Source organism: Pungitius pungitius, chromosome 8, assembly GCF_949316345.1.
Source record: "Pungitius pungitius chromosome 8, fPunPun2.1, whole genome shotgun sequence".
Taxonomy (NCBI): Eukaryota; Metazoa; Chordata; class Actinopteri; order Perciformes; family Gasterosteidae; genus Pungitius; species Pungitius pungitius.
The window spans coordinates 13,182,536-13,210,097 of record NC_084907.1 but is presented as its reverse complement, the minus strand read 5'-3'; the positions used below and the strand labels follow the sequence as shown (position 1 = coordinate 13,210,097).

General features: G+C 43.7%; 1 protein-coding gene across 4 annotated transcripts in view; it reads right to left on the bottom strand.

Annotated features, from left to right (window-relative positions):
- The window catches only part of sema3fb (sema domain, immunoglobulin domain (Ig), short basic domain, secreted, (semaphorin) 3Fb), a 55,359-nt gene extending 42,489 nt beyond the window's left edge, over positions 1 to 12,870 (bottom strand). For all 4 annotated transcript variants that reach the window (XM_037491150.2, XM_062563945.1, XM_037491152.2 and 1 more), the window contains exons 1-2: positions 12,452 to 12,870; positions 10,616 to 10,783 (exon numbers count right to left, since the gene is read on the bottom strand). In XM_037491150.2, coding sequence (XP_037347047.2) covers positions 10,616 to 10,733 — 118 coding nt within the window. In that variant the 5' untranslated portion in view covers positions 10,734 to 10,783; positions 12,452 to 12,870. The remainder of the gene's footprint in view (positions 1 to 10,615; positions 10,784 to 12,451) is intronic.
- Between the last annotated feature and the right edge of the window lie 14,692 nt (positions 12,871 to 27,562).

Here is a 27,562-nt window from a genome sequence, read left to right as displayed (position 1 = left end):
TAAGAGAGAGACAGAGAGCGGGAGGATGTGTTAAACTAAGAGCTTTCATGTGCTGCTGCTTAAGCCAGAAAACGCTGATGTGTTTTTTTTAATGCAGATTTGTCCCCTTGAAACAAAACGTCTGGCTGGTGAGAGGACAACTTGCTCCACAAAGCATTGTTCCTATTACTTGCTCTCACACGCAACAAGTGTTCCGATTTAAACCAAGCAAGCAACCGCCCCGTCCCTGCGAGCCCAGAAGAAACTTAAAACAAGCTCAAATGTCATAAAGTTCACTGGATTTCTTCCCACATGCTACAGTGAGCCAAGGTGCCTTGGAGATTAACTCACAAACACAAACACATGACTGAGCTTTAAAGTAGGCTGGCGGCCCCAATGGTGTCCCCGAAGAGTTAATTCCACAGTTCATTCCATCCCCACAGCATCTCACCAATAACCACCATTTATCTCTCCACAGCTAATTACTCACGACCAATTACCTTTACTCAATGCGGCTTCCACTATTAGGAAAACAGGAAGAGCTGCTCATTCATTACTCCTCTTTTGCTGGTCTTTTAAATATTCCCTTGGGTTGGTTTCACTAGCTAGGGCGTTTTCTTTAGCAGTGAGGCCTCCATTTAAAAGTCATCCCTCACTACGAGGTCCAACATGCAACAGAGGTGGCCACTGGCTCCCCCTTGACCCCTTCTCTGGTCCAACACTATGACGGGAAAAAGGTTAACCGGACTAATTACAGGCCTTAATCACAGTTGAGCTGCATGACTGAGCTCAGTCTGACAGAGTTATGAGCAGACGAAGGGAAACACTGCAAAGGTGGGTGATGACATCAGTAATTATGAGGTGAAGTTGGGACATTTTTTCTTGCAGGAAGACAACCATAACCGTGAAAAGTGTACAGCTGTCAGCCTGTTTGCACACCAGTGGAACTGAACTCCAGTCAAGTGACAGAATCTGGGTGCAGCCACTGACGGGGCTTTCTGCCCTTGTGATAAACTTCTTCTCTGTTCCTCAGCGTGCAGCCAAGCAGTTTTCCACCCTGCAAGATACAACATGGAACCTCATCCACACTGCAGCCCATAAGTCAGACTTTGGACCGATTCAAAGCGTAGAGGGAGAGGGAGTGAAATCCAAGCCTGCATCTCTTACTCTCTCTGTCCCCCTTTTCTCTGTCACACCCACCCTCTGTCAGAGTGGTCCATCTTGGACTCTGGACCCGTTTGTCTTCTCGGAGAAAGGAAATGCAAAGTGGCTCCTTCGAAACTCTGGGAAACGCCACAGGACGTCCCCGGGGGGCGAAATAAAATACCTCCACTAAGATCCACATAGTAAAGTGGCAATAAAGTATTCATTAAGCCCGCCCATTGAAGGCCTGAGCAAGAAAACAAGCAACTGAGTTAATAAGTCAAACACTGACTTAGCGCACTCATCTCATCTGAAGATTTACAAAACAATGAGAGAAGCTCAAGAGTCTATCGCTCAAACAAACTGGGAGATCAGAGGTGAGTGATTGAACAAAGTAAGCAGCATTCGGGCATTTACCAAACTGTGCCCCTAATACTCCTAGTAATCCTTGTGCTTTCAGATTGCAACACACGGCCCACTACTGGTCTGGCAGCATGCCAGGATGGAGTGGAGGATGTAAACATTCTCTTCTTGACTTTCATTTTCCATGCATTGGAGGACCTCATTTTTCACCTCCATTCTTGGCCGCTGTCCTCCCTTTGCAGCCCCACAGTGGTGCGTCCTGAGACCTGGACTGAGAAATCTAAAGGCAGCATAGAGAAAGGCCTGCGGGACGCTGGGCGCCATTCATTGACAAAAAGAAGGGCCTGATGCCAGTTTGACGCCCACCCCCAGGTCTCTCTGAATGCGTATGAACTTCTGTGAATAAGAAGCAAACCTACACAAACCCCCCTGCGGCTACGGGACCTTCACACGGGGAAGAGTGTGTGGGCGACACCAAACAACAACAACAACAACAAGGGTTGCATGCCAGGGTTCCTCTTTTTCTCTCGTCCACCAATCAAGAGGCGCTGCCGCCGCCACTGCAGGAGGGGGCCTAAAAGGATGGGTCGTTGACAAAAACACGCCTGTCGGGGGGTCACTGCTCGCCCTGGCCTAGTCTCAATGGATGTAAATGAGAGTCCATCCCCACACATTGCAATTAACACCTACTCCACCAACAGGCGGCAATAGGGAAATCTCAAAATCAGCATTTCAAAACCAAGCCACTACAAAGACATCAAAGTGCTTGCATTGTGAAATGCCTGAGTGCTCTTCTGAGCTACACTTGGTGTCTTCAAAACGGCTTTGTTTCGTCACAGAAGTTGAATAGTATATGACCTCATCACTGACCATATGCATAGTTTGGAAGTGGGGACAAAGGTGGTGAAAGGATGTGACTCGGAGGTTTGAAATGCTGACTGCGATTTACACTTTAGTTAACAAAAGTCGGTGTAGCATCCAGTCTAAATTTAAACTGAACAACACATCTCCTCAGACTTTCTGACAGAACAGGTTACTTGATATTTAATACACATGGCGGGGGATTAAAATATATGTATGTTTATTATGTAGGTTTATGTTTTTTTTAACTGGTAACATGAAGCCAAACTATACCAGGTCTGGCCCTGATAAGTTTCTTTTTACTCTTCTGATCAGATGTATAACCCTAATCACTGCAGCAAAACTGAGATTACCCACTCACATTATGGCCTCTGATCGGATACGTTGATAGTTTAGGTTTTTTAACATATCTATCATTTTGTCAAAAGAGTTCTCCATACGAAACGCATGACCATCTCCTGTCACGGCAATATTTGATTTGATCTCTGATCTCTTGACTGCATTAGAAGATGCAAGTTTGCCTTGTCAAGTAGACCCTTGTCAGTATTTGTTTTTATAAAACAAGCAATTTGGATATGATAGAACACTTGGCCATTTCAAACATGTTACAACTGTAAACTATAAGCACTATATCATCTGATTCCAACAAATTGTTGGATATCATTTTTCAATTGTTCCAATGTTAGGAAACTGAAAACAAACATTTGACAATGCTTTTGCTGATGAATGAACCTATTGACTAACTCACAGTATGAGAAAACATTTCCGATCAGCACATTGAGCAGTTCTTCTTCTGCAAAATACAAAGCTTCTCATTTGTGCTTGACCAGGGAATGGTATTTTCACACTCATTCAGGGGTTAGGATACAGTGCACCGTCTCAGTCACGGTGTATTTACTGTAGACCTCAAAGAAGAAAGGTCACAGTAGAGGACTAGAGTCTCTGAGGCAGCCAGACGCATCTGACACTCAATCCCCAACTGACAGAGAGTGAGAAATTATGTTGGGGTTGTAGATCAGAGGGGAGGGCAGCGGCCTTGACCTCTTCAGTCAGGCTTCTGGCCCCCCACTTGATCTTTGTGGAAAAAACTCCCATATACTTAACGTCTTCAGGGATCTTCACTTGGCTGTAGCACTGCTTTAAGCACTTGCAGTCATATTTATTGGCCAGAAAGAGAAAGGAGTGAGATGCACGATGAACCAATCCAAGAAACCGGTAAGAACGTCTTTCAAGAGCAACTACTTTGAGCCCAACAGTTGATGAGTTTTCGAAGAACCAAGAACCCCTGAGCGCTGTAACCATTTGGGAGCCGGAAGGATGAACGAGGTCACAAGTGATTACTTGGCTTTTTGTAGCAAAGAGCGAACCAGGCCTTCTCCTAATACTTGAGTGGAGTAGGGAGGGAGCGGTGGGTTGGAAGTACGGGAGTGTATATCCTTTCAAAAACTGGTATGCCCGCTCCAGGCATTGAATATGATACGAGCAAGCTACGGACAGCCAGTGGAGCCAGTGAAGCGAGTGGAGGGAGGTGAAACTGGGAGGATATGCAGAGGTGAAAGACAAGGCAGTTTGGCTGGTTCTGGAGCATTCACGTTCACATTTTCAATTTCTTGTCTGATGATCGAGCATGTTATCTCTCAGTGGCTAAATGGCGGGAAATGGCGCTAAAATCGAATGTGAAAAGATATCACAGTCGGTCACATTCTAAACTGTAAACCTTTTACAAAATTGGGTGCAGGTTTGAGCCGGATCCACAAAAGTGTCTAATCCCCCTGGACCATTATTCTACCTGACACCTTAATCTGCCACAAGAGAAACACTAGCGCTAAGAATATACAGTGTTCATCCCCAGCGGAGGTGTACAGACAAAGCTAGTCTGAGTCCTCAACCTGTATATCCAGTACCCAACAACTCCCTGTTTTCACAAGTGAGAAAAGACACCAAATCCCACAGGAAGTCTGAATTATGCCACCTAGAAAAAAACCGACCAACCTTGAAGTTTGGCAGGTGTGCTAGATACCAAGTCTGGTTGAGCAATATGTTGAGCCTGAGAACAGTGCATAGTTGTGTGTTTACAGTTTCCTGAAGAAAAAGGGTGGGCTAGTAACTAAAGATGGCAAGAGACTTTCTACTCCACCTCATTGAAGAAAAATGTGTGTGAATTTGATCGCACGGGACTGACGTGGTCTCCCGCTACCATTGCATGAAAATGACCAGATACATTAGGTTTATTCATTCGGAATCATTTACAGCTCCAAGTTTTTTGCCTATTCACTGCTCGGACATAATTACGTCAGCTCTGGTCGATGAAATTGTTGCTCAAATTCTGCAGCTTTGGCCCTTTCATGTAAAGCTTGTAAAGAATAATGTAGAATTGTAGAAAGAAAACACATTGAATGAAGGGGAGAAAGTGATCCACGGTTTCTGGGCAAGTTGGTGGGTACTTTCCGGTCCGGGAAGGGAGGTTGGGGGAGGACAACAGATGCAACAACATGCCTGTGAAAGCCAAGACGGACAGAAAACACTGGGACCTCAGTCTTATCGAGGGCCAATCTTGGTTTCACCGGGAGGCTAGACACTGACAGAACCCGTAACCCGACGCACGGGGCTGCTCCACCGGTGTATCCCTGACCGAAGAGGAGAAGGACCTGCTCTCAATGCAACATATACCTCTTCCTGCAGAAGGAAAAAGAGAGCAGGCCTTCCATGCCAGGAATCCAAAACACCCCAGGCCCCTGTGCATTTACTGCTGTTCCCATGCCAGGGGGAAGAGAAATAAGGCGGAGAGGGAAGAGAGTCCGATCTGCGGCAGGAAACCGAGCAACTAATGCCGATTTGCTATATTTAGTCGGCACTCTGTCACCATTAGTTTCCCTTTAGCCAAAATAATTCCGTGCAGTTGCATAAGAGCCTTGTTACCTGCTAACACATACAATACATCCTGCACCCATTGGACGGATGTTGACGAACAAGAAGAAAATCACTGTTGCTATTTCTTTTTGTAACAAACATTAGGACCACCCAAACTGCCTGCGATACACTTTACAACCCTACGGCCATATGGCTTGAGAATCAGGTTGAGCGAGGTGGCAAGTTGAGCTATTCTATAACACAAAAGCACAATGACTCGATTCATCTGCCTTCATAAAGAAAGGGTTGTGTGTTCGTTTAACAACCATGGGAAGGAGAGAATAACACAGATATTCCATCGGTGCTGGGTGGGAGGCGCAGACAGCGCTGATGGTTGGCTGACACAGCAACATGATGACACCGTGACCGTGGTTTTTTTCGCATAGGGAACCTGGCAGCCGATAACTGATGGATCCAGGGACAATGTGCTGAAAGGTGCAAACAGGCTCGTCTCTTTTGAGGAATATCACACGTCCGTCCCACACATGCACCTGACAGGGAGAGGGGTGAGAAGCACCACCTTCTATAATACCGATACAAAGGATGACAGATCAGGACTCTGCAAATCTTTTTAGAGACAAATTCATGCCACATTCAAATGCAAATACATTAAACTATTGTTTTAAACATGCTTGAATTAAATGCAAAACTGTGATGATTACTAAGCCATCAAGTGTGGTTTCTTTAAAAGCAATAAATGCAATATGTTTATTTCAGAGCTGTATGAAATAGCATTTAATAGGCGGGACATGTGGACATTTCATAAGAATGTAAATATTTGTCTCGGAACACACCCTGATCCATGACCTGAGTTTGGACGATACATTTTTGCATGATAGTTTCATGATTTTCATTAAAATGCAATGAGTAGCGCTTTGAGATGAACACCAATGCATTCAGGGCTACAAGCAATAAATAACGTGAATAAAGGCACGAGCATAATTTGACATTTCTACACACTGATTCAAATGTGACACAACTTCCCCACCCAGACACAAACACACACGTTGGGTAGGAGGGAGCACAATTCTTAAGTCATGTGCACATCAGTGAAGGATTAACACTGTTCCTCAGACCTAACACTACAGCCTCCTTTATGCTTCACTGGCATATTTCAAATGTTTTACACATTTACGGATGGCTTCCAGCCAGTCAGGGTTTACCAATGAAGTGACACTCATGACAGCTGGATCAGAGCTGTGCCGGACCCGGCCGCCGTCACCACCCTGCCGACAGTGTTCAATGGTTAACCACGGGGCTGCAAATGACAACTGTGTGCCTGCTGGGGGAGAGGAGAGTTTTACACTAAATATAACCTGGCTTAGCTGCGGAGGAGGGAAGTTGAGGTCTGGGAAAGGGCCAGGGCAACGTTGGTTTTCAAAGCTTTGTCAGTCATTACTTTGCTGCCGTAGGGATATGTGGACTCAGACTTCACAAACAGTAATCAGAGATCACAGTCGAACATCAGCAGTGCTACCAGACTACTGCAGCAGTGGTTTCACGGCTTCTACTTGTGGTTCGCCAGCAATAATAAAGTTAGTGTGAGGGTAAGCTTGAGTTATCCAGCAAATTAAAAGGGGAAAGTTATCGCTGTTGATCGCGTTGCATTAACTTTATAGACCCACTAAATTGACCTGGATGCAAAAGGGGGAAACCATGTTGCAGTTGGTCAGGCAATATTGAATGAGCCAGCCAGTAAAACGCCAAGTGGCCATCAGGTCAGCGCTGACAACAGCGCAGGAGACCTCTGACCACTGATGTAAGAACGTGGCCATTGGAATGTATTGAGTAAAGGACAGTAATAACAGATTAAACATTTACTTGCATAAGTGACCGGACGGCCGTGATGGGGCAAGCCCAGAGATGAACTGATAGCGAACTGTTGACTACTCAAAACAACTACTTCACTTGTAAGCTGCTTTGTAGCTCAGAGTTGTTATTCCTTGGCATTGAAAGTGAAAAAACCCAGAACTGCTCTATAACAAGGGCTAACACATAACAGAATGTCTGGCATTTAACCCCAAAGCAGAGCTTCTGACCCTCCAGGCTGCCACCCACCCACACGCACGCACCCAATATAGACTAAAGACTTTGCTGAGAAGTAAAAATAGGAGACTGCTGTTAGCCCTTCGCGGGAGGGTGTGCAGATGAGAAATATCTGGAATAACATCAGCCCCAGAGCTGCTTTTCCTTTCTCCAGCAGTGGTGAGCTAGTGTGTTATCATGGCAAAGTTGACCCACATTCTGGGGTCGTCCGAGTGGATTTGGCCCCGTACGTAGGGGGGAGGAGGGGCGGGAGCGAGCTGTAATCCGTGTGATGTGTCATTTAAAGGAGCCTTCCTTTGTACTGGCCGAACATAATTCCATTGCTGTAGTTGTCAAAGCTGCCGTTTGAAATGTTATTAACACAGAGTGAGTAAAGGGGCGACGGGGGCACTGTGCTAATTTTCACACGGACTTTGTGCCACAAAACACGGCTCCGCCCTCAGCCATAGATTACGTCTGCGTGGCTTTTCAAAGTGAAAATTTACAGCGGCCATGATTCTTGACCGTGTGCGTATATCTGAACCAATGTTTATCTGCTGTGTGTTTATCTAAGCAGGTTGAGAAAAGCCCACGTTTAAAGATCTCCAACACATCGCCAGAGGCTTCCAGTTGCAAGTTGGCCCGTCCATGTAAACCATTGCATATAAAGCTTGGGCAGCGTCTTGAATTGATTTTAAATGGACTGTAGTAAAATTATGTTTGGTGAGTGATTGAAGTCGTGGGGGCCCAGGTGAGGCAGAGGTACTAGAGGTGCTGTATTGCGCCGGAAATAGCGGAGCCATGAGCATGGATTTAGATTGGGATTTTCTTAATGCATGAACTCAAATATGTCAGAGAGGGGATGGGTGCCAGCAGCAGCAACGTTCTCCTCAAAACCCTCACAGCGTGACACAAAAGCAGGAATCTAAAAACAAAGAAAAACTGCACATAATAATTCATTTGACCTCTCAACGGATTTACCCCACAAAGGGATGACTTAGGAGCCTCACAGAGCGGCGATGCTCTCACACAACCCTTGTTAATTCAGTATTTCACTTCACTAATGGGCAGCTTTAAAACTGATTTTAGCGCCACTGAATTTGAAGAGCTTTCTTTTATTCTACAGCTTCCCTCCTGGAGTCACAGACGGTTTGTTAACAATAAGACAAATCTTTAGTTCAGCTGGACATTGAAGTTCAAGAAAGAAAACGTTGTCATGGTTGTGACAGACTTTTGGTATGTGTTGATTCCAAGAAAGCAGATTCCCAGCAGTTCCAGCTCGACCATTTGATACGACTGCTCTATTGGGGGGTTGGCGACTAAACTTAAAATATCAACCTATTATCCACGGCGGATTTGCATTGATCCCTCTCCTCATTCCATCAAGGGTCAGATGAGACATTTATTCATGTAATATCTTTGCCGTCAAAATAAAGGCCGAATTTTTTCTTACTGGAAAAGGTGATAACCCCGAACAAAGTCTATTTCCACGGTTTATCTAGCCTTATTGAAATGTGTGTATGTATTTTCCCCGCATACCCTCGAAACACTTTGTTTACCACAGAAGGTACAGTTCTCCCTGTCATGAAATCTGTGCACGCTGCATGAAGCCGAGGCAAAGCAATTAGGTCCCATGATTTACTCTTCTGGCTTTAATAGAGAAGTGAGGGCCTCCCAGATGCGGGTCATGGTTCTCAACCTCACTCCTGTGCTACTGAGTTAATCAGTTCGGAGCATGCGTTGAGCTCAACACTGAGAGAGAGAGAAACGCTTGGCCATTTGGCAGCAATTTAGCTTTTCCTTCCCAGCGTGACTTGCTGCCATAATGATCCATGATAACAAACAGGGGACAGATCATTTACTCATCCTTTTCCTTATTAAAAAAAAACAGCGTTTCTTTGTCATCCCGCCTGTGTTCTGCTGAAGTTGCTGCTCGGAGGCGATCCGCAATCCCAAACAGCTCAAGCAAAAAGTTAACACATCATGGTGCATCAGGGGAAGTGCAGCAGGCCTGCCAACGTAAGGACTACATGGGCCTCTCAAAAAGCAATTAAGGGAAGGAGAGTCATAATATTGAATGGAGATGGGGGGTGCATTCCTCTGAGAGGCAGCAGCACTAGACTGTGAAATTCATATTGACTGGAGAGGCAAACACACACACACACACACACGCACACACACAGGTAAGCAGAGAGCCGATCTCTTTTTCTCCACTTTACTTGTCAGCCAAAGAACAGCGGCTGAAGTCCGCTGCTTCCAGATATATTTCTGGTGAGTTCAGCCATCCAAAAGATGCACCAATGCAAAAGCAGCTCTCAGAGAATCTCCTGCTCACAGAAAATGAAACGGCGACGCTCTCTGAACACAACACAGCGTTTATGTAGGACTGGTGAAGAAAAATGTTTGGAAAATGAAAAAATGAAAGAGAAACTGCTGCGCTGTGGATGTGCGGTCACTGATGTGTTAAATCCCACTTGATTAAAGCAAGACGCCTTGCGCCTTCGACAATGAACTGTGCCAGTTCACTTAATTAAGTCAACTTGCAGCGGGGAGCGCTGGGAAACGGAAAGCGACGCAAACAGGGGCGCCGCTGCTCTCCCGCACGCCCTCCACTTCTCTCTGGGTGCTAATCAAAAGGCTTGATCTGCGAGCAGGACAGGCCTCGGGGACGGCGCTCTGCTTGGCTGATCCCGGCAATTTGCTGTGGATAATACGGCCGTCTCCCTCTGTGCCCCCCCTCCGCCCCCCTCCACCTCCCTGGAACCCCGGCAACCCGTCTCTCCCAATCTGTGCGGCTATTGGAACGCACAAACACAACCCACTAAAACACACGTCCGCCTTCGCATGGGGGAATGATCACATAATAGTCGACAGAGTTATTACACAGCCCTTATTATCCCTCCTCCCTTTGTGGCTTCAATTTAGGGATACACAATAAAGATGATTGAAGATAAAGACCCTGCTTTTAATCGACAAAAACAATAATCACGTATTTGTTTCAAATGGAGTGCGAACAAGAAGCGCAAGATAACTTCAATATGTACGAATGCTCATCCGCTGTTTGCATTTTTTAATTGTTTGTACGATATGAGCCGGTGGAAGCATGTGGTGGGTATTACGCTGCCTGGAGGCATGAGGAAAAGGGGCAGAAAATAGGAATTGCATGATTTGTTTGCGCGAGATCCTGGCGATGCTGCAAAAGTTCCTCCTTTGCAAGAAAAACCCTCTCAGCACCAAAGCCACAACGGCTCCATTTACACAACTCTGAGGTAACACGACAGGCAAACACCGTCAGGGAAGGTGGGACTAAAAGAGACGAGGTTCAGGTTCCTACCTTTGAAGGAGATGAAGACGCGAGGCGCGGCCAACGGGTCAACGCTCAATTGGTTCCCGAGAGCAAGACGGGACAGTGCCAGGAGGACATGGACCGTCCACAGACCGTCCAGCTGCATGGTCGAACCCAACCTCCAGCGGTTTATAGTTTCTTTTATCTCTTAAATCTCTGCAGGGACAAAGACAAACACGTGAGAAGAGAAGATGTGTTTTCAACTCTCTGCTGCAACAAAACCAGACGCAAAAAAATGATTTGCAACAATTGTTTATTTATTTATGTGACCTGTCTGAATAAATGGCTCCCAGGGGCCCCATGATCCCTCGGAGTTCTGGTGATTCAGCACTGAGGTGCGGGGATTACACCCAGATCTCTGGGAGCTTCACAAAAAAAAACAATTGGCTAGGGGCCAGGCTTTGAGAGATGTGTGCGTACTCCCATTTGGGAATAATTATGCTCCTTTACTTTTTTCACTTTGAGTCATACAAACTGATTCTAGTAAGAGAAGCTTTTCTTTTTCTGCTCGTCTGCACGCACCCGAAACACATTCCTGTGTACACCCTACGTGTGCACCCTGCTCTGTGATTATCTTCACCTCGCCTCATACTTACTAGAGACGGGCAGGAGAAAACTTTGATTGGTGCAATCTGAAATAAAATATTAACTTCACTGCTTAAGGCGCTTACAAATGAGGACTGGCTCCGACGTTAACTGGGAGAGTTTAACAAGTCTTCCAAACAATGCAGCGGTGGTCATCAGTGAAGTCCTCAGTTAATGAATGATAGACGCAAAGGAGCAGCCACAATGATCCACACATCTGTCACAAATCTTCCCAAAAGAGTTGTCTAACTGGCCCCCTCTGGCCCTTGGCCATCCTCCATCAAATCCACTCCTGGTCCGTTTAATCATCTCTACCATGTCGCCACTTGTCTGCATTTTGAACTTTTTTTCTGCTACATTCTATTCCCCCAAATGTAGCAACCTGACCTCACCGATTGGACACAAAGTTCTTCTGAGCATGTTCTAAAAACAAATTCAGGACAATTAGAAATGGGTCTCCATCTCAAACACACCTTTTGGAGACGTGAGCAGATTCCATCGGTTCCTCAATTTATGAGCATAAGCCAGCTGTTTAAACCGTGGCTGTTTACTGACAATTTGTTAACCATCCAGCTGTTTATTCTGAAACGGAGGCCAAGTCATTGACACGTGCACATGAAATCAAACACTGCTCACAAATGACGCAGATGAGACGGAGAGGCACTCAAATTAAACATGTACCCAGTCATTTTGAGCCGTGAAAATGAATCCAAAATTTAATTTGACAAAAGAATCATTACATCACGGTAGTCCAAACTGCTTTATACCAGCATGAGCCCTCATCTCAGCTTATCATCGTTTGCATCTAAATGTTATTAACCATCACACGTTGGCCAATCTAGTGCCACTACTAGTGAAAGACAAAAGCACAATAAATATTAGCTTACAAAAACACAGATCGTATCTCATAAATCACAAAATAGGGCAGATTAAAAGAAAATCCGTGAAAGAAAAACACATCATGGTAATATATTCCCACCCCAATGTTCTTCAACAGTGAAGAAAAATGTGGTAAAAGATAGGACCAGTGGATGATGTAGTGTAATGGGTGGCGGACTGCCAGCCTGTAAACAGTCTGGTGTGGTGTTAAAGCCACTGCAAACTGAAGAGCAATTCAATAGTAAGAATCTATCAAACCGTTTCATTAGCTAGTTCTGTTCACATGTTATGAGATACAAAGCGCGCAGCGTCAATAATAAAGCAGGGTAAATAGAAAGAGTACAGCACAATCAGGCTTACCTTGTTCTTACAGCTCGGGAAATCTAACTTCAGATCCAACCATTCAAGTCATTGAACAAAAGGAATTCCAAAGGATCGCTCAAGTTGAAATCAATAATAACAATAGAAAATCCCGCTGCTGCTGCGCCTTTTGGGCAGTCCGTGCGCAGGAGGGCGGGCTGTACCTGTGCGCGCTGCGTGGCCCCGGAGTTTGTCAGGGCACAATGAGACGAGAGAGAGAGAGAGAGAGAGAAATACTCCTCTAGTAAAACCGTGCGCGAGACCGCGATGCGAGGTTATGTCGTGGTCGCACGAGCACAATCAACATCTCGTGTGCGGGGGGGGTAAAAAAAAATCAAAGCTGTTAGAAACAAAGTCCCCGCGGCGCAGAGAGGTCCAGGCGCGCGGCGCGTGCTCCTCTGGAAAGTTGTCCGCTGCTGACTGCGCGCAGGAGGCAGCGCGCTAGCAGGTGGATGCACGGGCCCGTTGGCCGTAAAACACACCCACAGGGCGGGCAGCGGCGAGCCGAGCCGCCCATCAGCCCGCCGGGAGGAGATCCATGGATGATGTCTGGTGTGTTGAATGTTGGTACGACTTTCCTGTTTGGGAGGCATTTATCTTTTTGATATTAGTTCATAAGTATCACATTGGTAATTGGCAATAGTGCAGTTATAAATGTAATATCTGATTGTCACATCATGTGAACCATCGTGTATTTACTTGATGACAGCCTGCAGCCGTCTTTATGAGATAAGTTCTGATGCCACATTCCTGAATTATTACCGATCTATGTAACACTTATTGTGATCATTATATTGTTATATTATATACATTATTATTGTGAGTGTCAATCCTGATAAATACGTAGGCACATTTTCAAACCCCATCTTCAGATTCAGGTTGCCAATGAGGTGTGCTGGACAGAAGCAGCAGTTTTACAACATGTGCTGATTTTTGGGCTGAAACTTTCTGACCATAATGTTGTCAGAAACACTTGGTGGGGATTTTGGGGTTCACTAACTTTTGGCTTTGGGTTCACCTGATATAATTCTGAAATGAAAGGCAAACTGAGGAGGACGTTACATAATTAATTTCCCAAATGGAATAATTGAAATAATGTGAACACTTTTTTATACTACTTTTATATTTTAGGCATTGGTCGGACTCCTTCTCAAATCTGATGATGATAATAATAATAATAAAATAATAATAATAATGCATGACTGTGTGTTCTGTGTGTTTGCTATTTGCTTGGTTTTATTTATTTACAGATTAGCTTTTAGGATATAAAAAAATGTAAAGTGACTTTCAGCATGTGAAAAAGCGCTATATAAATTAAAGGTATAATTATCATTATTAATAACATCACATCATGGCTTAAGCTGAAAGACTCTGATACCCGTGAGGTGATAAAGGGGCGATCATCATTCAAATTACACATGGTAATCAGATTAATGGTGATTTAAGAACATTGATAATAGCAGATTTAATGGATCATGGGTGTTAACTTACAGAATCAATGAAGAAGTTCACAGCATATAACACCAGTTATTTGTTTAGTAGTTTTTAGCCCTTGTTATTATTGTGTATATAAATGATCAGTTTATCATGCTTAAAAGTGATATGAGTTACTGTGATTGCACGGATAGGTCGATCCCTTCTACAGCTGCTATAGTACTATAGTACTATAGTTAAAAGGATGTATTTTTCTCTCAAACAACTAGTTCACTTTTAACTACCAGACTTTCAAAACACAGACAATGAAATCACTTTAAAAGTTTTATCAAAACAAGTTTATTACAATGTTACATTCATTCTCACCAGTGAGTATTTGACCTTTTTGGCCCATTCTGGCCACTCAGAGCAGAGACAATGTAATGATGACTGGCTCCACCTTATCAAAAATTAAAAGTCTTTTATCTTGACTATGTAACCCATTGATTTGAAGAAAAAAAGGCGGGCAGTGTTATTCTTTTTAATGGCAACCGGAAAAGTCGATTAAAATGCTCAATTTGCCCCTTTATTCAAACACTGATTGGCTGCTTCAAAGCCACCGAGTTACCGCCGGTGAAGATTTTCTAAAGCTCATTGAGAAAATTAAACATATTTCTACGTGTTTAATCATATTCCATTCAGCGTCCTTCCCCACCTCCCTTATCTGCCCCTCATCCAATCTGGAGCTCTAAATTGCCAAGCGCCTGATTTCCCTGTGAAGCCCGTCTGGGAGTTGGAGAGAAAGTCTGAGGTGCTCAGAAGAACCCGTCCTGCTCAACTTTCCTTCCACAGCACTGCAACTTTCACACAGCAATGTGGTCCAGCACGGAGGTTCTGTTTTTAAAGGCACTTGGCAGAGGTCAAATAGGAAAGTATCAGTTTGATGTGTCCAAGCAAACTTCTTCCTCTTCAGGACAACTTATCTATTCAGAAAGGACACGGCAAATTTGGCAAGAAGCGGGGCCTTCAGCTTTTGCAAAGCTACACATCACTCATCTGCCGCGGTTTAATGAAAGAAACACAAAAGCAGCTGTCAGCCCTGATTTCCTATGCTCGATCTTTTCTGCTCTGTGGGACTGCAAGGTGAGTTGTCATTACCCTGAAGGACCTAAGTGGGGCTCAACTGTAATATTTGTGATAAAATCTTGCCAGTGCACAGTCCCAAGCCGCTCCAAGCGGTGAATGATGTGGTTCTAATGCTCCGCAGAAGAGCCTGCATTCCAGCTGAGGTGTGAACAGTGCTTTCTGTCTGCAGGGCATGAACAGATGCCAGGTGTTGTGTCAGAATTTGTGATTCTTACACAGTTCCAAAGATTATCTGTAACGCAATCCCGTTTTGAATGTGTGTGGAGAGATGGGACTCTGCGGTGCGTGGAGGCTGCTTCTCGTTCCTGCTTTGTGTTGAAGCGTGCAAACTTCCAGCTGGCGAGGTGATAAATGCCGTGATGAGATGTGGCACTTTTTCCTAACTTTTTAATCATCCAATCTTCTTAGCTCTGTTGAGATTCGTGTCACGACCGGTGAGCAAGTCAATTACTCAATACAGATTACTCATTGAAAAGTTTTGGTGCCTTTAAAACAGTTCAACGCTCCCACACAGTAATGACTTTCGGATCACATCCTGAGGCGTTGTTTGTAGCAACGACCTTTATATCCTGTTTCAAAAGAAGTGAATTAAGTTAAATCAGAATTCTCTCTTTGTTTTGATGCCAGGCATCTGAACCTAAATCTGATTCCCGATAGCATTATGTCTGCCGCTACTCTCTCACGCACAAACGTGCATGAGTCGGGGGGGGGCAAAAAGACTTGAGACGAGCCTCGGCCCGCATTGTCACGGCAACAACAAGACTCCGTAGTACTTCAAATTGAGCCGGCGGGTCCTCACCTTGTGCTGCGACCAGATAGCAGAAGAGCTTCGCTGTGAACACACTCTGTGAGGATGTCCTCAACGTTATTAGCATTTAAATGGGAAAAGAAAAGCACCACGTCTAGATATCACAGGGAAACTCTCAACAATGTCAAACTTGTTCAACAACTCAAGAGTATAGAGGAGAAAACTTTTCTCATCTCCTGAGGTGAGGGCCTGAATATGAGTGGTTTAGTGACTCAGTTAAACAAGCAATTGAACAGGATAGCAGAGCACAGGCATTCTGGTCACACTTAGGGAAGGTATGCTTGTATTGGGTACTTGAATCCCCTTTCCTCTACCTGCGGTTGGTGCCTCTGTTGTTTTTGGCACCACATGCAGCACCACGCACTTCCAGACTCGGCCTCAACGGCACTTTACTGCCAGTCTGACGGCCCCTCCCACCCCGGGGAACCACAGCCCACTGAATGGAGGAAATGGCTTTGATTTCCTTCCACTTTTCACACATCAAATGGGGAAGGGACCAGGACCGTACGCCAGTCTTGACCGAGCTGGATAAACAAACTCGTGGCATAGTGTGTGTGTGTGCGCCCATATGTATGAATGTGTAGTTAAAAATGCGGTTGTGTTGGACACAATATAATGTGTGTGTTGAGTTCATTTCACCCCACCGCTGCTCTACATCCGTGTTGACATTATGTGGAAGGTAAATACAGTGTAATTGAAAGAAATCACAAACCGAGTCATCGGCCCGGAAAGAAATGGCCGACTTATTTTGAAATGCTCAATACAGCTCTGTTCTCCAAGGCTGGCTGTCCGGGTCGTTTTTTGGCCGTCACTGTAAAGTGAAGTGGCCAAATTTGAACAAATAATCCACCTACCCAAGTTGAAATGATGATTTAAATCCGCAGAGGACTGGGCCTGATTAAGAAAAAATAAGTCAAAGTCCTTTAGGTGGGTCATGTGTGACTCATACTTAGTATGCGTCATTTTTCCTCTTCACACCAACCTTCTGGGAGGTGCTGAACTAGGACAGAGTTTATGCTGTGCTGCTAGGACTCCTGGGAGAGGTAAAAACTGGATTACATCATGGAGCCACTGTGGTGTTTAGATACACATGTGTGAAACACTGTTTAATACATACAATGAGTCGGTATTGGAATCTTTAAAATGAGTTATCTGGGAGGTCCAGGACAATAGCACCAGCCAAGGCACAGACAAATGGGAAGGGCTCCGACAAGGTCCATTTCTCAAAAGAGATAAGCTGCTTTGTACGGTCTGATGCTACATGCCTCCTTACTTTGACCTAATATTTAACCAACAGGTCGATTCCTGCCCAGTGAGTCTGTTACTTAAATGAAAGCATCATGTCTAGAATTATTGTCTTTTAATTGTACTCCAGGAATAATTTATTCAATTTATTTGACTATGAAAGGCCTAAACATAGTTTGTTTAAAATGACACTACATTATTCATTTGATCACTTTCCTGACAAGAGTTTGATGAGAACAACAATACCATTCCAATGTGTGAACAATAAATATCTCACTGGATCGCTGGCCAAAATTCCAAAATCAAAGTTTCTAAATTGAAGTCCACAGACTGACGTGTAATTCATCCATAACACAATCCCACCAGCACCTCTTCAACTCATTAACTCACATCTTCTCGACAAGAACCAGCGTGTAAAAGCGTTAACTTGCTGTTTTCAAGGTGGTACGGTGCCCGGCTATTTTTGGCACCAACTTCCTGGAGTGTCTGCTGGTCACTTGACAACTGCTCCCATCCCAGAATGATTCCTTCACATCACCCCTGAAAAACATGTTGTTTTTTGTACAGATTATGGAAACACTACATAACATGTTTAAAATAGTGATCTTAAGAGGTGCTAATATGCTAAGATAAATATTAAAGTAAATAAATACGGATAAAATGACCATGAATGAATCTCTCATCTCATCCTTCCATCTTCAAGCGCTTATCCGGGGTCGGGTCGCGGTGGCAACAGCTCCAGCAGGGGACCCCAAACTTCTACCAGCTCTGACTGGGGGATCCCCAGGCGTTCCCAGGCCAGTGTAGAGATATAATCTCTCCACCAAGTCCTGGGTCTTCCCTGGGGCCTCTTCCCAGCTGGACGTGCCTGGATCACCTCCTAGAGAGGCGTCCAGGGGGCATCCTTACCAGATGTCCAAACCACCTCAACTGGCTCCTTTCAACGCAAAGGAGCAGCGGCTCTACTCCGAGCTCCTCACGAATGGCTGAGCTTCTCACCCTTCTATCTCTAAGGGAGACGCCAGCCACTCTCCTGAGGAAACCCATTTCAGCCGCTGATAAAAGAATATTATATGAATTTACGAATTTAAAAAAAAGGAAGGTAATGAGGCAGGGGAAAAGAGGAACGGCCTGTGCACTCTCTGTTTTGCTCCACCGATGCTTCCTGAGGATGCCTTGGGACTTCGATAGTGGGTAAGAGTACAACACTTCCTCTGCGCTGTCATTTACTTCCTGCCTTTCGATGGGACGCTGAGGTCATGAACCCATCGAGCAAAACCATTTTCAAGTCCTACTAATCTGGGTTAGCTCCCGATGTGCTCGTAGTGGGGCTGAATACTGGGATCGCTGTCCAGACATGAAATGTGAACATCGTTTCTCAACTCTGTGTAAATATCGAAACAAAGTTCAAGTGTTCTATTACCACATAATCACAGACATGAACTGTTACAAAGATTTAAATAATGAATAATGAGTTTTCCCTTTTAATTTCATTCTTATGAGGTATACACCCAAAATACATGGTGGAGGTAATGATGTGATTGTGGTATTTTAAGTAAACTCTTGCTGTAAATGACTCCAAATAGGGCATATATATTTTTTCAAAAGATAATATAGCATTAAAAACCCTGCATTCATTTATACGTCTACTGACATCCCCTCTAAGTGTAGTCAAGCAAAGGTAAACCAGGGTAAAAGGGGAACTTTTCTGCCGTGTAGAGCCTGGTTCGAGGTGTTGGGAGTTGCCACTGCTCGAGCTGAAGGGTTATCTTTAACTTTCTATGGGAACTAATCCAGCGAGCTCTCAATACTGGCCTGTACAACTGTTGTCTCTGCAGAGACAGGATACTCCCTTCCTGTCCCACACTCTCACCCATCCCACCATGAAGTCACACACAGCCGCAGAATATAAGCAATCAAATTAAATCGACTTGATTGGAACCCTGTAGACTGGCCCAACACATGCAAATGCATCTTGAAATATATCACTATGATATAACTTTTTCCCGGAGCCAAGAGTGTTCTCAATTTCTGTAATGTATAAATGACACAAAACACATTGTAGAAAGGACAGAGTTACAGAGTTTCTCCACTTCCTATACACCACCCTCAATAGATCATTCCTCAATGAAATCCCTCAGTGTGGTGTTCATTCCAAATAATGCAAGGACAGACAACTTGATAGCTTCTGTTGTCTCTCTGTCATAAGTCCAGTTTGATTGTTAATCACTCAGCGAAAAACCCAAAGGAAGGACGCTTCCTCCTTCTTCCCCCTTCCCCGCTGACGTTGGCCTGTTTCCTCTTTTCCCGCTCACAGGACACCAGTGTCATGGTTACTGGTCTAATATTCAAGGGTGTGTCTGAGACACACTGGTGGGTGAGTTTCATGAACACCACCCAATAGTGATGGAAACTTGCATCCTATTTCAAAGAAAGTCAGCTCACATGGCATGACATCCTAGGACCAATTATGCTCTTCTCTGTAAAGCAAGTAGGGTGACTCATGTTATCTCTGCGTTGCTGTACTACGCTGATTACAGATACAATATGTGTGAGGAAATAACAGGAACATGCACGCTGGCACTTCAGCATCACCCATAAATCTCTCAGCAAGACTTTAATAAAGACTGTCAACAGGAAGGATTTATATAGAAAATGATCTTAAAACCATCTCCTTCAGCTCCTGTTTAGGAACGCCGCATTACTCAGGACAGCATAGACGCATGCCTGCATGGAAGGGTGATAGGAGACCCGGTAACTCTGTACGGGGAGAACTCCCGATGCACAGCACTTGTGTTGTGTGCTGCTGCGCTGGAGGGGCTCTGGGCCCTGCAAGTCTGGGCCTCTCTTTGCAGACTTCGCAGCGCCAGCAGCACCAAAGGCCACAGCCTGGATTGAGTTTGTTTCTTTGGGAACTGAGTAACACTGTCAACATCACTAAAGGATACACATGCTTTAACAGTTTTGAGTTTGGATTTAGCCTTAATTACTGCAATAGAGTTTTGGGCACTTTGCATAAACACGATCAATCCCTTCTTATCCATTGATCCTTATTGTGTTTGGGTGTTAACTAAACCCACTGAGACTGCATGATGTCATGGGAGTGGCTGCTGGGCTTAACATTGTGAGCCCCTGGATGTCCTCAATGATCCTTCCTACAAAAAAGCACATAGGTCTGTGACAGGTGCCAAGAAATAATTAGCATTCATTACAAACAACATTGTGTGTAAGTATGTGTGATGGGTTATGCTATCGCGACTTGTGTGTGCGTGCAAGTATATAAAGAGTCAATGTTAGGATATGAAATGTTATTTTTCAAGGTCTGCGCCAGAAACTTTCCATTCACTCCTTGTGTAACAGTCGAGGAACTTAAATCACAAAAGCTGTGGAATAAAAAAACATCATTTTTTTTCATCCTAATTTGGGTTGATTTTTACTCTTTTGCATGAACGACAATAAGAAAACAGTCACTGACGGTGAGCTGAGCGCCAGCAGACTGCAGGGAAAGACATCATGATCAGATGTCATGTGCTCGTTTGCTACAGATGTTTCACCAAGTGAACCGGGTGACAAAGTCATTCAGTTTTATGCCCCTCTAATTACTGATAGCGTTGAGTGTCACAGTGGATCATCATCGACTAGATGATACGTTATGTGAAGACCTGTGCTAAACACCATCTGTCACGTCCTTCAATAGTTTTCAATGCAGCAATCCCACAGCGACCCTGTTTGAAATGACTCTGGCTTTCACTTCTTTTCAAACCCAAGCAAACAGTACTCTGCGTGAACCCTTTCAAATGGGAACTCTTTTGGTTTCTAGGCCTGGTTTCAGTATTTCTGTCCTTTGTGCTCTCCTTATACGACCTGTTGGCAGCGTCACAACGAGGTTGATTTTTCAGCTGGCTGGCATCAAATATTATCGTTTTACACAAAAGACTTTCAGCATGACTCCAAAAATAAAAAAAACTCCCTTTCACCCACAGTTAGAACATATTTTGCTTCAAAGCGGCCCCTATAGTTTTGCAATAGGAAAACATATATAGCTGCCCGAGGAGTTGGACTCTAATCATGGTATACCGTGTGACGATGTGAGCATTCACCCTGTCAGACTGGTGCCAGTTCATTCATCAAAAACACTATTTATTTCCAAGGGTGGATCTGTGGCCTTTTTGCTCTCTGCAGGCCGACGACAGGCAAACCGCCTCATAAAAATTAAAACAAAAAGGGAGAGAAAAGGAGAGCCCGTTGAAGTTGTCCGTGATTGATGAGCAGCTCACAGCAGCAGATTGGAGCCAATGGCTAAGCAAGTTGGCCATGGTGTGGCATGGCATGAAGGGAGGAGGGGCATTGTTTGCAAGTCTTGGAATGGAAGTTTGAAATATGTGTCTCTGCTTTAACTGCACTGTATAGAAAATGACTTTAAGATATCCGACTCAGTGTAAATGTTGTTGCTCCAATATAATAGTTTGCCATCTGGCTTAAATGTTAATACCACTGGCTTGTCGTTATTGGAAGTACTAAAGTAGGAAATGACCCTCGACAGCAACGTGTTAGCAAACGCCCCCCAGGGAACACAAGCTATTCCCCTCTCGAATAAGAAAGGATGAAAGGCTCTTTTGTCTGGCTCTGAGGGAACCATTCTGGCCACGGAAGGTTCCTTACCTTAAAGTATCAGACGTTTTTCTCGTGAGAAATACCTGCAGGGATGCATGCGAACGGTGAGTAATTGGAGGGCTGTGCCCACTTAGCCAGCCAAGGAAGGTAATGAGGGAAAATATAACGGAGGGAGGGAAACACCACCTGCAGCTCAAACCTGCCGCTCCCTCGGATAGAGAGAGAGAGAATGTAGCGTGGCGCAGGTGATCAGATAATCCCCCTATCTCAGCACGCAGCTTGGCAGCAAGGCAGCGCACTCAAGTATTAGCAAGCACCTCTCTGATGGAGGTTCAGCGGCGAGAGAAAACATAGACGACGAGGACATTGGACACAAGACTGATGATGGTCAACAAGTGATTCTGCTCCTCTGCGGTTTTTATCCATCGGTTTGGTATATTGTACATTGCAAATACTATACTGTATGTCATTTCTAATGCCTAATAGTGTGTTTCCTAATTAATTCACCATCCAAAAAGGAATACTAACTATCTTAATTTAAGATATTAATACTGCAATATTTTCACATTATCAAAACACAGACTGATGGGAATTTCTAATAATTGTTCTAATATTTGTTTGCAAATCAAATTGAAGATCTGACCAGATAATGGGGATGAACAAAAGGTAATAGGGATCAAAGTTGTTAAAACTTTCCTGTTGAGCAAGAATATCTGTGCCCTCTAAAATATTGTTTTAGCTGATTCAGCTTTGAAAGATTTCCCTTCTGCCCTAAAATGACAATTAAAGTGAATAAAGTTAATTCATTTTAGTACAACAGTTGCACTAATATTCACAACAAAGTAATTGATGACATGTTAAACGTTTTGGATGCAAGTGTTCAGAGATTTGGTTTAGTCTATTTGAACCTGACTTGCTGGTCAAACTTTTCTCCAATTCTGCCCTGAAGCGCTATTACAAAAATCATTTACTGCTGTCATTCACTGCAAGAAAATCCCTCAGTTTACAGCAACAAATCCGTCCTTCATTTACGAGCCTGAGTAAACAAACACTTTCAAACGTCATCAGAGGTTGTAGCGAGCGCACTGCTCAGTGACCTCTGACCCGGCCTCATGTGATTTACACAGCTAATGCTTGACAGAAGCCTTTAAACAGATTTCTTCTCTCCGTCTTTGTTTCTTTCTTCCTCTTTCTAATGCACATTCATGCAAACACACATGCTCGCAACCCCATGCAGACCCCTTCCCAATGCATGCACACAAACATGCATACACACACTCATTTGACCGCTACCTGTACCTCACCCCAAAGGCTTTCCTGCTGTGGCTATTTACATCACAAGCAGCTGCAGGACACTGGTGGTCCATTGATGGGGAAATGTGCCTGTCACAAGTAAACGGTGTATAATTAACAGCAGCATACGCATCAGTTGAAGCGTCTTTCCAGGAACAACTTGTCTTTCTTGCCCTGTAGGTGTTGACTGGTCTCCTGCCTTTAGGTGTTTAGGCTTGTTTGTTGCCTTCTATTTACTGTATCTGCATTTCCTTTCTGCTGCAGGAAGGTGAATTTTCTTTGATTGGGCAATAATGGCCGTCATCTATGGGCTTTGGCTCAAAGCATTCCGTTGCTTCCCAAGTACAGCTTCACAGAGCTGCTTGCATGATTGTGGGCTCTCACTGTGTTCGTGTATTTATTGGTATGGTCAGGCTAAACTGGCTGATGTGAATTTGTTCAGAAGTATTTAGAGTAAGAAGAAGAAGTAAAGTCAACTCAGCATTGGTCATGCACACTGCTGAAAATGTGATTCTCCTTGTAGTGCAGTGTGCTTTGAATCAATGAGGCATTTAGAAAAATCTATCTGCACATCTGTATAAATCAAAATAATCTATTTATGTAAATAACTGGTAACTATAGTAACACATATGCATGTGGGCACTGGAATTGGGTCAAAATGTGTCAAATTTACTGTGATTTTATCCAATTGCATGTACTTTTTTATGTAAAAGACAAAGTGAGTTAGAAATATAATCATTAGAAACATGATTTTGGGTCCTGATGCAGGGAGATACTTCCCAGAAAGGTCTAATGAACAAGCTGCCTCGTTTAATAATGTGTTCTCCTCTTGGTTTGTTTGTAAAATGTCAATGTGAACAGGAAACAGGCTAGAATTAAGTTGCATCAATGCTGCATCTTGATGTGAACCAAATTTACCAAACTACACAAATGAAAGTACTCTACCTAGAAAGAAAAAAAGGACTTGGCAAGTTAGGTGAGTTGTAGCTGACAAACTGTCAGTCTTAAATTCAGCCTGCCATGGAAATAGAAGGGGGAAAAATGAATAAACCAGATTGAAATTTGCCCTGTTGCTCCCTGGAGAGCAACCAAGCAAAAGGAATATCTGATAAAAAAACAGAGGAGAACCAGGCAAAGAAACTTTGGGCTGTGAATTATTGAGGCATTTTGAGGTTGCATGAGCATGGGATTGTGTTTATGCAGCAGTTGCATGTGGGAGGCCTCATAAATAAAAGCGCATATGTAGGAATGTAGTAATACATGGACTGTGAAAACGCAGTTGCATTAAGAATGTCAAATTCAAATTCCTCATGAACAAGTTATTGGGGATGCACTAATCCAAATCAAACTTTTTCAGTCCTGATACCAGGGCCATTGGGTGGCTTTTTGCACTTGTGCAATAGTTGCAATGGTTCTAATAAGCCAAGATGTAACAAATAAATATATTCAAATACATTTCTTATATAATATTTTATTATCTATTGAAATGATAAATGATGCAACAGCAAAAATTGTTAACATGAATTACAATTCAAGTGTAAACCTTTCAGTGCAGCAATAAGTTCCAGGATAAAGTATAAAAAGAATTTAATTAAATAGATCTGTCCAATTGCCACGGGTGCCCAAGTTAGTATCGTCCGGATATCTTTCTATCCGGTTCTATCTCCATTTTTCCACATTTGCATTTTCAAAGCCATATTGTGGCTCATGAATAACAAGATGATGTTAATAAAAGTCAGTTTGATGACGACCTCCATTCTGTGATGGTTCACCAGCCATGAAGAGTCAAGCTTTCATTGCTGATGCTTTGAGTTGGATTTCTGAGGTAGTGTGGCCTTCGTACAGTGGAGAGTAATAGAAATCTAAGCATGTGGTAACCATGGTGACCACCTTGTAGTCAAAGGAAGGGAATCTCTGCCAGCATTGTGTGTCTAGACCATGCGAGTGTCTCCGGTTGGGTGAGGCAAGTCTGGCGCGTCTCGCTTTCATGTGCTACATCAGAGCCATGCTAATGTCACTTTCAGCAGCATCAGCTGCCCTCCGCTCAGCCTTGCTTTAATTGCTGAGTGTCCATAGCAACCGGTGATTGGGAATAACACGGTAGGCTGTTTTGTTTAGAAGACCAATGTCCGAATCGCCAGGTTACCAAACCAGCTGCCTTTTGTTTTGTGATTTTAATTACAAAACCACATTAGTTAAAACATTGCAAGTAAATCATTTAATTAGCTGTTATTGATTGAGTGAACTGAAACTTCGATAAGTGTCTCATGCAAGAGTGTTTTTTTTATAATTATTTATACATTTTTAGCAGAAACTTCACTCACACCTGATTTGAGCGTTGTTGCACTGTAAATGTAAGCCCACAGCAAATCACTGCTGACTAAAGGTGACGGCTTCGAGGACTGCTAGCACAAAAAATTATACGAGAATCATTGAATGGAAATACAACTAATCCAGAAAAGTCATTAAAAAAAAGTAAATCGAGAGCAATATCAAACAATGTTTAGGGTATGAATCACGCATTAGACCTAAGGTTCTATACGTGGCATCAGTTCAACACAAACTCTCAGTCTGTCCTGACATGAAAACAGTAGAGGCTTCTAATACTCATTTACAGCTTGTGGATTGTACAGCTGATTTTTCCCTCTCATAATTGGCTATTATTCACCACCCTGTCACCAAGGCAACCTGCCAAACATTCAGCCTCACTATGAACAAACATGCCTGACACCAGTGTTGATTTGCATGGTCAGGATGTCGAAAAGTGTGCCTGCAGATCAAGCAGAATTTAATAACAGGATTTAAAATATATGCAGATATATCCATGCTTTCCGTCAGGGTAGCGTTGGTTCAGCTTAAATGTGTAGCCAAGTCTGTATAGTGTGTACTATTGACTCTGATCTGGAGCAACTCTCGCAAGTGACATCACATCACAATGAGCTAGCACAATGGAAGTAAATCTGTGTCAACGGGTTTTGAAAGAAAAAGATGATTGAATTTCTAGCACTGAATATTTATGCATTGGAATTATGTATCTGAATGTTTTTCAACATTCAAAAAATTCAACTGCAAATAATTCAACCGCAAAAAATTCAACCACAAATAATTCCACATTAAAATATTCAACCGCAAAAAATTCAACTGCAAAAAATTAAAGGGCAAAAAAATGTTTTACTTGGAATTACATGAACCCGATGACACAGATTTACTTCCATATAGCACTGTGTTGTCTCCTCAGCTAAAAGCTGAAAATCTCACAGCATAGTATCTCACAGCATAAAAAAGCTAGTTGTTGTTTGCAATGTAAAGATTTAGTGATGTTATGACACATCTCATAGTGGTTCCAGGTGCGACAGCATTTTAGTGCATGCAAGTGTGTGTGTGGCAAGCATGCGGCCAGCGTTCTGCACTGCGCTCATGCGGCGGCCCCCATCCGGGAAAAGTATCATCTTTGAACAAGGTCGGCAAATACCTGTATTACCTAACCACATTATGGCGTATGGCAAGGTCAGTCTGTGCTGAGGCGAGAGTTCACAAAGTTCCATACTACATGTGATAAGCATCAGCAGACTGTCTGGGGATTGTGCAGGGGTCTTTTTAGGCTATGATAAGCATTTACCACCTGTTCCCCAGAGCCACAGATCCTGGCATTTGATAGCAGCTCCATCAACATGGCACTGCTGGTATTTGGCCGCGTTATCGTGGGACAGATAATCACCTCATTGTCCTGCATCCATGCTCAAAAGCGGAGCTGGACTAAAATCAGCAAACCAGCCGTGACCCTTAATGAAATACTGTATTCCTGCATCCCTGTGCTAATCCAGGCAGGTCTCTCATTAGTTATCTGCTTGTGTGGTATTTGGAGCAGGTGGGCAGCTGCATAGCGGATGCTGACTGACGTCCCTTTTCATCTCAGGCCCAGACCTGCTCTTTCTTTTTGGGTCCCATAATGAGAGCTGCAGAAAAATAGATGAGGTCTCTGTATTATCTCAGCGGCAATGGTGACACATGTAATCCTTCTGCAGAACAGTGTGATCACCATTAAACATTCAGTGTTTGCTTAAGCACATAAGATATTGACAATGTGTTTATATATTTACTCTTTGGTGATGCCGATAAACTCTGTTGCACCAAGCTTTGCAAAGTGCTAAGTGATGCTGGAACCATTACATGCTGCATCGTATTGATCTAACAATGAATTATGTGCTAAACTGCTGCTTGTCACAGGACCATTGACGGTATCTTGGCCAGTCCAGGGTTATGACACACACATTCACACACAAGGACTGACATGCTTTCCCACACATTGACCTCGTGGTTGGCACGCATCTTACAATGTTTTATCGTAACGTCCTTAAGCCAGGAGACAGCCGCAATATGACGCAGAACTAATGGACAGGAAGAATGCAAAGTGTCCAATTTGATGGGTACGTTCTAGCTTTCTAGATATAAAAATGGTGTCTGCATGGGTCCATTGTAAATCTCTTTTATTTACAATGTTTTTGACTAAACTATGTTGTAATGTTACCAAAACTGAATTTGAGTGTGGACGGAGCCAGTTTATATATTCTTCTTCTGCCTTCGAGTGAGAT